The 11,705-nt window shown below is 55.8% G+C and overlaps 1 protein-coding gene across 1 annotated transcript in view; it reads left to right on the forward strand.

Moving 5' to 3' along the window:
- Window positions 1-10,776, forward strand: part of C3 (complement C3) — a gene marked incomplete at its 3' end in the record, with an annotated part of 75,095 nt that extends 64,319 nt beyond the window's left edge. The window contains exons 19-22 of the mRNA XM_032441658.1: window positions 3,665-3,828; window positions 5,259-5,417; window positions 8,218-8,368; window positions 10,706-10,776. Coding sequence (XP_032297549.1) covers window positions 3,665-3,828; window positions 5,259-5,417; window positions 8,218-8,368; window positions 10,706-10,776 — 545 coding nt within the window. The remainder of the gene's footprint in view (window positions 1-3,664; window positions 3,829-5,258; window positions 5,418-8,217; window positions 8,369-10,705) is intronic.
- Between the last annotated feature and the right edge of the window lie 929 nt (window positions 10,777-11,705).

Genomic DNA, 11,705 nt, shown 5'->3' on the forward strand with positions numbered 1-11,705 from the left:
TATATGGGGGATATGGGGTCTTGGGGCTGATAGGGGCTGGGCATGGGGGACACGGCGGGATTGGAGGGGACTGGAGGACATGGGAAGGGAGAATGGAGGGAGATGGAGGGACTGAGGGACTGGAGGGAGATGGAGAGAAGATAGGGGGACATGGAGAGACGTGGGGACATGGAGGGACCATGGAGGGACATGAGCAGAGATGGATAGAAGACAGAGGACCATTGGAGGGAGGATGGGAGAGAGATGGAGAGAAGGACAATGGAGGAGGATGGGGAGAGTAGGGGACATGGAGGGACATGGACGGAGCTAGAAGGACAAGGAGGGATTATGGAGAGAGATTGGGATATGGGGTCTATAGGGTTTGGGGGCATGGGGGGCAAGGAGAGATGGAAAGAACCGGAGGATGGGGAGCCATCTGGGAGGAGCTCAGCATTCCAAGGGGAATTTTGTGGTGAACCCCTATATCACAAATGGGCCCCAAACCCCAACAGCCCCTGGGTGGATGTGGGGATGGTTGGGACTGTGGGAGATGTTGGAGAGAGGGAGGTAAGGAGTGTGGGGGTCTGAGGATGGGGGCAAGGGGGGACAAGGAGGAGATTGAAGGAATGGAGGAATGGGTGCCATCTGGGGGCATCGAGGCTCAGCATCATCCAGAGGGATATGGGGGAATAGGGGGGTAATGGGGGTGGTATGGGGTTATAGGGGGGCTTGGGCATGGGGGACAGCGGAGGATTGGAAGGTAGGAATGGGACATGGAGGGAGATGGATAGAGAGCTAGGGGAACAATGGGGGACATGACGGAATAAGAAAGGGGGACAAGGAGGGTATGGAGCGAGTGGGAGGCATATGGGGGTCGTATAGTGGAAAGCTGTCTGGGGCATGGGGGGACAAGGAGAGATGGAGAACGTGAGGGATGGGAAGCCATCTGGGGAGCCATCAGGCCTCAGCATACATAGAGGGGAATATGGGAGGATAAGGGGATATGGGGATATGGGGGATATGGGGGGTATGGGGGAGTATCGCGGGATATGGGATCTGGGGGATATGGGGGGATATGGGGATATGGGGATATGTGGAGATATTGGGATACGGGGATATGGGGGATATGGGGGGTTATGGGTCTATAGGGGGCCGGGGGCATGGGGGGACACGAGGATGCTGAAAGGAGGACATTGGAGGACATGGAGGGGGAAAAAAAAAAAAGGGGAATGGAGAGAGATTAGGGGGGACATGGAGGACGTGGGGACATGGAGGGACATGGAGGGACACAGAGAGATGGAAGATAAGGACATGAGGACTATGGAGGAGATGGGAGAGATGGAAGAAAGGCACATGGATGGGAGATGAAGGGATAAGGTGGACGCATGGAGGGACATGGACGGAGATAGAAGGGGACAGGGAAGGGATATGGAGAGCGATGGGAGGATCTGGGGGTCTATAGGGGTGTGGGGGCAATGGGGGACAAGGAGAGATGGAAGGCATGAGGAGTGGGAGCCATCTGGGGGGCATCGAGGCCTCAGCGATACCATGAGGGGAATATGGGGATATGGGGATATGGGGGGATATGGGGGATATGCGGAAGGTATGGGGTATATGGGGGATATGGGGATATGCGGGGGATATGGGGATATGGGGGGATATGGGGGATATGGGGCGATATGGGGGATTGGGGGGTATGGGGGAGTATGGGGGATATGGGAGCATATGGGGATATGGGTGGATTGAGGGGTATGGGGGTAGGGGTCTATAGGGGGCTGGGGGCATGGGGGACACAGAGGGATGGAAGGAGGAACATGGAGGGACATGGAGGGAGAATGGAGGGAGATGGGAGAGAGATAGGGGGACATGGAGGGACGTGGACATGGGAGGGACATGGAGAGAATGGAAAAGGACATGAGGAACGTGGGGGAGATGGAGAGAGATGGAAGAAGGACATGGAAGGGAGAATGGAGGGAGATGGGGAAGATGGAGAGAAGACAGGAGCGACACTGGGGATCTGTAGGGGCGATGGGGAGATGGGGGACGATGAGGACATGGAGGGACATGGGAGGGAGATGGAGAGGATAGGGGGACATGGAGGGACATGGACGGAAGATAGAAGGGGGACAAGAAGGGATATGGAGAGAGATACTCCATATCCCTCCTTGTCCCCCTTCTATCTCCGTCCATGTCCCTCCATGTCCCCCTATCTCTCTCCATCTCCCTCCATGTCCCTCCATGTCCTCCTTCCATCTCCCTCCATGTCCCTCCATGTCCTCATGTCCCCCCATCTCCCCATGCCCCTACAGATCCCCATGTCCTCCTCTCTCTCTCCATCTCCCTCCATGTCCCTCCATCTCCCTCCATGTCCTTCTTCCATCTCTCCGTGTCCCTCCATGTCCCTCCATGTCCCCACGTCCCTCCATGTCCCCCTTCCATCTCTCCACGTCCCCCCTTGCCCCCATATCCCTCCAGACCCCCACATCCTCCTCCCTCTCTCCACATCCCCACGTCCCACCATATCCCCACATCCCTCCAGAGGGCTGGGTTGGGGGTTTAGGGGACCCATTTGTGATATAGGGGTTACCAAATCTCCTATGGATGATGCTGAGGCCTCGATGCCCCCCAGATGGCTCCCATCCTCACGTTCTTCCATCTCTCCACGTCCCCCCATGCCCCCACACCCCTATAGACCCCCATATCCTCCCATCACTCTCCATATCCCTCCTTGTCCCCCTTCTCTCTCCATCTCCCTCCATGTCCCTCCATCTCCCTCCATGTCCTTCTTCCATCTCTCCACGTCCCCCCATGCTCCCATATACCTATAGACCCCCATATCCTCCTACGTCTCTCCACATCCCTCCTTGTCCCCCTTCTATCTCCGTCCATGTCCCTCCATGTCCCCCTATCTCTCTCCATCTCCCTCCATCTCCCTCCATGTCCCTCCATGTCCTTCTTCCATCTCTCCGTGTCCCTCCATCTCCCTCTATGTCCCTCCATGTCCTCATGTCCCCCCATCTCCCCATGCCCCTACAGATCCCCATGTCCTCCTATCTCTCTCCATCTCCCTCCATCTCTCTCCATCTCCCTCCATCTCCCTCCATGTCCTCCTTCCATCTCCATCCATGTCCCTCCATGTCCTCAAGTCCCTCCATCTCCCTCCATGTCCTCCTTCCATCCCTCCATGTCCCCCCATGCCCCCACCCCCCTATAGACCCCCATATCCTCCCATCTCTCTCCATATCCCTCCTTGTCCCCCTTCTATCTCCGTCCATGTCCCTCCNCTCCATATCCCTCCTTGTCCCCCTTCTATCTCCGTCCATGTCCCTCCATGTCCCCCTATCTCTCTCCATCTCCCTCCATGTCCCTCCATGTCCTCATGTCCCCCCATCTCCCCATGCCCCTACAGATCCCCATGTCCTCCTGTCTCTCTCCATCTCCCTCCATCTCCCTCCATCTCCCTCCATGTCCTTCTTCCATCTCTCCGTGTCCCTCCATGTCCCTCCATGTCCCTACGTCCCTCCATGTCCCCCTTCCATCTCTCCACGTCCCCCCATGCCCCCATATCCCTCCAGACCCCCACATCCTCCTCCCTCTCTCCACATCCCCACATCCCTCCATAGGGCTGGGTTGGGGGTTTATAGGGGACCCATTTGGGTGATGCTGAGGCCTCTGTGCCCCCCAGACGGTTCCCATTGGGCCGAACGCGACGCCCACACGTACAACATCGAGGGCACGTCGTACGCTCTGCTGGCTCTGCTGCAGATGGAGAAGACGGAGCTGACGGGGCCCGTGGTCCGTTGGTTGGCCCAGCAGAACTACTTCGGTGGTGGCTATGGGTCCACACAGGTGGGATACGGAACAGCCCCCCAACCAACCCCCCCCTGCCCCACAACCTCGGGTCCATGAGGGGGAATGGAGCTATGGGTTGGGGGGCAATGGATCTATGGGTTGGGTGATAAGGGGAAGCTGGTGGCCGTGGGGACCCATGAGAACACCCTATGTGTGAGAGCTTGGGGACCCATAGGATGTGTGGGGTCCTTTGGGGTCTTGTCATGTCCTTTGGGCGCATGTTGGGTCCTTTGGGGACACATCTGGTCCTATAGGGACACATATGGCCCTATGGGGACACATATGGTCCTATGGGGACACATCTGGTCCCATAGGGACACACATGGCTCTATGGGGACTCATGGTCCTATGGGGACACATCTGGCCCTATAGGGACACATATGGCCCTATGGGAACTCATATGGTCCTATGGGGAAACATTATGTCCTATGGGGACACATACCATCCTATGGGGACACATCTGGTCCTATGGGGACACATATGGTCCTATAGGGACACATATGGCCCTATGGGAACTCATATGGTCCTATGGGGACACATCATGTCCTGTGGGGACACATCATGTCCTTTGGGACACATATGGTCCTATGGGGACACATATGGTCTTATGGGGACACATCATGTCCTATGGGGACACATCTGGTCCTATGGGGCCACATCTGGCTCTATGGGGACTCATAATGGTCCTATGGGGACACATCATGTCCTTTGGGACACATCATGTCCTATGGGGCCACATCTGGCTCTATGGGGACTCATATGGTCCTATGGGGACACATCATGTCCTATGGGGCCACATCTGGTCCTATAGGGACACATGGCTCTATGGGGACTCATATGGTCCTATGGGGACACATCATGTCCTATGGGGACACATATGGCCCTATGGGGCCACATCATGTCCTTTGGGACACATATGGCCCTATGGGGACACATATGGCCCTATGGGGACACCTCCCATCCCAAAGACATCCTGCCCTTTGGGGACACCTCTTGATGTCCCCAATGTCCTATGGGAACACATCTGGCCCTATGGGGACACACTTGGTCCTATGGGGACACATCATGTCCTATAGGGACACATCATGTCCTTTGGGGACCCCTCCCATCCCAAAGCTTCCCTTCCCATTGGTGTCACCTCTTGATGTCCCCAATGTCCCCCAATGCCACCAGATGCCTCCAGGATCCGGATCTCACCCCATAACCAAAACCTTAATGGGGTTACCACCCCATCTGCTGCCCCATAACCCCTCATTGCCCCCCATGTCCCCACAGACCTCCATCCTGGTGTTCCACCCCATCTGCTGCCCCATAACCAAAACCTTTATGTTGTTACCACCCCATCTGCTGCCCCACAACTCAAACCTTTATGTTGTTACCACCCCATCTGCTGCCCCATAACCCCTCATTGCCCCCCATGTCCCCAGGCCACCATCCTGGTGTTCCAGGCCCTGGCTCAGTACCACGTGGCTGTTCCGCGGCAGCAGGAGCTCAACCTGGACGTGTCGGTGCTGCTGCCGCGTCGCGCCAACGCTGTCACGTATCGCATCGAGAACAGCAACGCGCTGGTGGCGCGGTCGGCAGAGGTTCGTGTCTCCCTCCATCTCCCTCCATGTCCCTCCATGTCCTCCTTCCATCTCCCCCCATGTCCCTCCATGTCCTCCTTCCATCTCCCCCCATGTCCCTCCATGTCCTCCTTCCATCTCCCTCCATCTCCCTCCATGTCACCATGTCCCTCCATCTCCCTCCATCTCCCTCCATCTCCCTCCATGTCCTCCTTCCATGTCTCTCCATCTCCCTCCATGTCCCTCTTCCATCTCTCTCCATCTCTCTCCATGTCCTCATTCCATCTCCCTCCATCCCTCTCCATCTCCCTCCATGTCCCTCCATGTCCCTCCATGTCCTCCTTCCATCTCTCTCCATCTCCCTCCATTTCTCTGCATGTCCCTCCATCTCCCTCCATGCCCTCCCTCCATCTCCCCCCATGTCCCTCCATCTCCCTCCATGTCCCTCCATGTCCTCCTTCCATCTCCCTCCATCTCCCTCCATGTCCCTCCATGTCCTTCTTCCATCTCCCTCCATGTCCCTCCATGTCCTTCTTCCATCTCCCTCCATGTCCCTCCATGTCACCGTGTCCCTCCATCTCCCTCCATGTCCTCCTTCCATCTCTCTCCATGTCCCTCCATGTTCTCATGTCCTCCTTCCATCCCCATCTCCCTCCATGTCCTCATTCCATCTCCCTCCATCTCTCTCCATGTCCCTCCATGTCCCTCCATCTCCTCCATGTCCTCCTTCCATCTCCCTCCATGTCCCTCCATCTCTCTCCATTGCTTTCCATCTCTCTCCATCTCCCTCCATCTCCCTCCATCTCCTCCTTCCATCTCTCTCCATCTCCCTCCATCTCCCTCCATGTCCTCCTTCCATCTCCCTCCATGTCCTCCTTCCATCTCTCTCCATTGCTCTCCATCTCTCTCCATCTCCCTCCATCTCCCTCCATGTCCTCCTTCCATCTCCCTCCATCTCTCTCCATCTCCCTTCATGTCACCGTGTCCCTCCATCTCCCTCCATGTCCTCCTTCCATCTCTCTCCATGTCCCTCCATGTTCTCATGTCCTCCTTCCATCTCCATCTCCCTCCATGTTCTCCTTCCATCTCTCTCCATGTATCTCCCTCCATCTCCCTCCATGTTTCTCTTCCATCTCTCTCCATCTCCCTCCATGTTCCTCCATGTCACCATGTCCCTCTATCTCCCTCCATGTCCCTCAATTTCCCCCCATGTCCCTCCATGTCCTCCTTCCATCTCTCTCCATATCCCTCCATTTCTCTCCATGTCTCTCCATCTCTCTCCATGTCCTGCCTCCATCTCCCCCCATCTCCCTCCATGTCCTTCTTCCATCTTCCTCCATGTCCTCCTTCCATCTCTCTCCATCTCCCTCCATCTCCCTCCATGTCCTCCTTCCATCTCCCTCCATCTCCCTACATGTCCTCATTCCATCTCCCTCCATCTCTCTCCATCTCCCTCCATGTTCCTCCATGTCACCATGTCCCTCTATCTCCCTCCATGCCCTCCTTCCATCTCCCTCCATTGCTCTCCATCTCCCTCTATCTCCCTCCATCTCCTCCTTCCATCTCTCTCCATGTCATGTCCTCCTTCCATCTCCCTCCATCTCTCTCCATCTCCCCCCATGTCCCTCCATGTCCTCCTTCCATCTCTCTCCATGTCCCTCCATGTTCTCATGTCCTCCTTCCATCTCCATCTCCCTCCATGTCCTCCTTCTATCTGTCTCCATCTCTCACCATGTCCTCCTTCCATGTCTCTCCATCTCCCTCCATGTCCCACCATGTCCTTCTTCCATCTCCCTCCATGTCCCTCCATGTCACCGTGTCCCTCCATCTCCCTCCATGTCCTCCTTCCATCTCCCTCCATGTCCCTCCATCTCCCTCCATGTCCTCATTCCATCTCCCTCCATGTCCTCCTTCCATCTCTCTCCATTGCTCTCCATCTCTCTCCATCTCCCTCTATGTCCCTCCATCTCCTCCTTCCATCTCTCTCCATGTTCTCATGTCCTCCTTCCATCTCCCTCCATCTCCCTCCATGTCCTCATTCCATCTCCCTCCATCTCTCTCCATGTCCCTCTATCTCCCTCCATGTCCCTCCATCTCTCTCCATGTCCCTCCATCTCCCTCCATGTCCCTCAATTTCCCTCCATGTCCTCCTTCCATCTCTCTCCATTGATCTCTATCTCTCTCCATCTCCCTCTATCTCCCTCCATCTCCTCCTTCCATCTCCCTTCATGTCCTCCTTCCATCTCCCTCCATCTCCCTCCATGTCCTCATTCCATCTCCCTCCATCTCTCTCCATCTCCCTCCATGTTCCTCCATGTCACCATGTCCCTCCATCTCCCTCCATGTCCCTCCATCTCTCTCTGTGTCCTCCTTCCATCTCCCTCCATGTCCTCATTCCATCTCCCTCCATCTCTCTCCATCTCCCTCCATGTTCCTCCATCTACTCCTTCCATCTCTCTCTATGTTCTCATGTCCTCATTCCATCTCCCTCCATCTCTCTCCATCTCCCTCCATGTTCCTCCATGTCACCAAGTCCCTCTATCTCCCTCCATGTCCCTCCATCTCTCTCCATGTCCTTCCATCTCCCTCCATGTCCTCCTTCCATCTCTCTCCATCTCCCTCCATCTCCCTCCATCTCCTCCTTCCATCTCCCTCCATCTCCCTCCACATCCTCACATCCTTCGTCACCCTCATCACCGGTGTCACCACCATCAAATGGTGTCACCCCTCTCCCTGGTGTCACCCCCATCCCCGTCATCACCCCCATCCCCTGTTGCCCCCCTGTCCCCGCTGTCCCCACTCATCCCCCTTGTCCCTGCAGACGAAGCTGAACGAGGACTTCACGGTGAAGGCGGAGGGGACGGGGAAGGGGACGATGACGGTGGTGACGGTTTATAACGCCAAAGTGCCCGACAGCGACAGCAAGTGCGACAACTTCGACCTCAGGGTCAACGTGGAGGACGTCAGGACCGGTCAGTGCCTCCATGTCCCTCCATGTCCATCCATGTCCCTCCATGTCCCTCTATGTCCCTCCATGTCCCTCCATGTCCCTCCATGTCCCTCTATGTCCCTCCATGTCCCTCCATGTCCCTCCATGTCCCTCCATGTCCCTCCATGTCCCTCCATGTTCCTCCATGTCCCTCCATGTCCCTCCATGTCCCTCCATGTTCCTCCATGTCCCTTTGTGACCCTCCATGTTCCTCCATGTCCCTCTGTAATCCTCCATGTCCCTCCATGTCCCTCCATGTCCCTCCATGTCCCTCTATGACCTTCCATGTCCCTCCATGTCCCTCTATGACCCTCCATGTCCCTCCATGTCCCTCCATGTTCCTCCATGTCCCTCTATGACCTCACATGTTCCTTCCATGTTCCCTCATGTCCCTTCCAATGTCCTCTAATTCCTTCCATGTTCCTCCATGTCCCGTCATGTCCTCCATGTTCCTCTATGACCTCCATGTCCTCCATGTTCCTCTATGTCCCTTCATGTCCTCTATGTCCCTCTATGACCCTCCATGACCCTGCCATGTCCCTCCATGTCCCTCCATGTCCCTCTATGTCTCTATGACCCACATGTCCCTCCACGTCCTCGTATTGTCCTCTATGTCCTCCATGTCCTCTATGTCCCTCCATGTCTCTATGGACTCCCACGTTCCTCTATGTCCTCCTGTCCCTCATGGTCCTTATGCCTCCATGTCCTTATGTCCTCCAATGTTCCTTTCCATGTCCCTCTATGTCCTCCATGTCCTCTATGACCTCCATGTCCTCCATGTCCTCATGTCCTCTATGTCCCTCATGTCCCTCTATGACCTCCATGTCTCGATGTCCCTCTATGTCCCTCTATGACCCTCCATGACCCTCCATGTCTTCCATGTCCCTCCATGGTCCCTCTATGTCCTCTATGACCTCGCATGTCCCTCACGTCGCCTCTATGTCCCTCTATGGTCCTCACTGTCCTCTATGTCCCTCCATGTGTCTATGCACCCTCCCGGTTCCCTCTATGTCCTCATGTCCGCTCATGTCCCTCTATGACTCTCATGTCCCTCTATGTCCCTCCAGTTCCTCCATGTCCCTCTGATGTTCATGTCGCTCTATGACCTCCATGTCTCCTTGTCTCCATGTCCCTCTATGTCCCTCCATGCTCCCTCTATGACGCCTCCATGTCCCTCCATGTCCCTCTACGTCCCTCTATGACCCTCCACGTCCCTCTATGTCCCTCTATGTCCCTCCATGTCCCTCCATGTCCCTCTATGTCCCTCCATGTCCCTCTATGACCCTCCATGTTCCTCCATGTCCCTCTGTAATCCTCCATGTCCCTCCATGTCCCTCCATGTCCGTCCATGTCCCTCCATGTCCGTCCATGTCCCTCCATGTCCCTCCATGTCCATCCATGTCCCTCCATGACACTCCATGTCCCTCCATGTCCCTCCATGTCCATCCATGTCCCTCCATGACACTCCATGTCCCTCTATGTCCCTCCATGACACTCCACGTCCCTCCATGTCCCTCCATGTCCCTCTATGACACTCCATGTCCCTCTATGTCCCTCCATGTCCCTCCACGTCCCTCTATGTCCCTCTATGACCTTCCATGTCCCTCCATGTCCCTCCATGACCCTCCATGACCCTCCATTTCCCTCCATGTCCCTCCATGTCCCTCCATGTCCCTTTATGTCCCTCCATGTCCCTCTATGTCTCTCTATGACCCTCCATGTCCCTCCATGTCCCTCCATGTCCCTCCATGTTCCTCTATGACCCTCCATGTCCCTCCATGTCCCTCCATGTCCCTTTATGTCCCTCCATGTCCCTCTATGTCTCTCTATGACCCTCCATGTCCCTCCATGACCCTCCATGTCCCTCCATGTCCCTCTATGTCCCTCCGTGTCCTTCCATGTCCCTCCATGTCCCTTTACGTCCCTCCATGTCCCTCTATGACTCTCCATGACCCTCCATGTCCCTCCATGTCCCTCCATGTCCCTCTATGACCCTCCATGTCCCTCCATGTCCCTCCATGTCCCTCTATGACCCTCCATGTCCCTCCATGTCCTTCCATGTCCCTCCATGACCCTCCATGTCTCTTTATGTCCCTCCATGTCCCTCCATGTCCCTCCATGTCCCTCCATGTCCCTCCATGTCCCTCTATGACCCTCCATGTCCCTCCATGTCCCTCCATGTCCCTCTATGACCCTCCATGTCCCTCTATGACCCTCCATGTCCCTCTATGTCCCTCCATGTCCCTCTATGTCCCTCTATGACTCTCCATGTCCCTCTATGTTCCCCATGTTTGTCCCCATCCCATATGTCCCCTTGTAGGTCGGGATATGGAAGGCGTCTTCCGCTCCGTCAAGATCACGATCTGCACCAGGTGGGAAACAATGGGGACAGTGGGGACAATGGGGACAATGGGGACATTGGGGTCAATGGGGACAATAGGGACAATGGGGACAATGGGGACAATGGGGATATTAGGGACAATGGGGTCAATGGGGGCAATGGGGACATTGGGGACAATGGGGGCAATGGGGACAATGGGACAATGGGGACAATGGGGACAATGGGGATAATGGGGACAATGGGGACAATGGGGACATTGGGGACAATGGGGACAATGGGGTCAATGGGGACAATGGGGACAATGGGGACAATGGGGTCAATGGGGATAATAGGGACATTGGGGACAATGGGGTCAATGGGGACAATGGGGACAATGGGGACATTGGGGACAATGGGGACAATGGGGACATTGGGGACAATGGGGACAATGGGGACATTGGGGACAATGGGGTCAATGGGGTCAATGGGGACAATGGGGACATTGGGGTCAATGGGGACAATGGGGACATTGGGGACAATGGGGACAATGGGACAATGGGGATAATGGGGGCAATGGGGTCAATAGGGACAATGGGGACATTGGGGACAATAGGGACAATACGGACAATGGGGACAGTGGGAACAATAGGGATATTGGGGACATTGGGGTCTATGGGGACGATGGGGTCAATGGGGACAATGGGGACAGTGGGAACAATAGGGATATTGGGGACATTGGGGATAATGGGGACAATGGGGTCAATGGGGACAATGGGGACAATGGGGACATTGGGGACAATGGGGACAATGGGGACAATGGGGTCAATGGGGACATTGGGGACAATGGGGGCAATGGGGACAATGGGGTCAATGGGGACAATGGGGTCAATGGAGACACTGGGGACAATGGGGACAATGGGAACAATGCTGATAATGGGGTCAATGGGGACAATGGGATATAGGGGATGTAATGGGGTTATATGGGATATAGGGGATGTAA

The sequence above is a fragment of the Coturnix japonica genome, unplaced genomic scaffold (genome assembly GCF_001577835.2).
Source record: "Coturnix japonica isolate 7356 unplaced genomic scaffold, Coturnix japonica 2.1 chrUnrandom475, whole genome shotgun sequence".
Taxonomy (NCBI): Eukaryota; Metazoa; Chordata; class Aves; order Galliformes; family Phasianidae; genus Coturnix; species Coturnix japonica.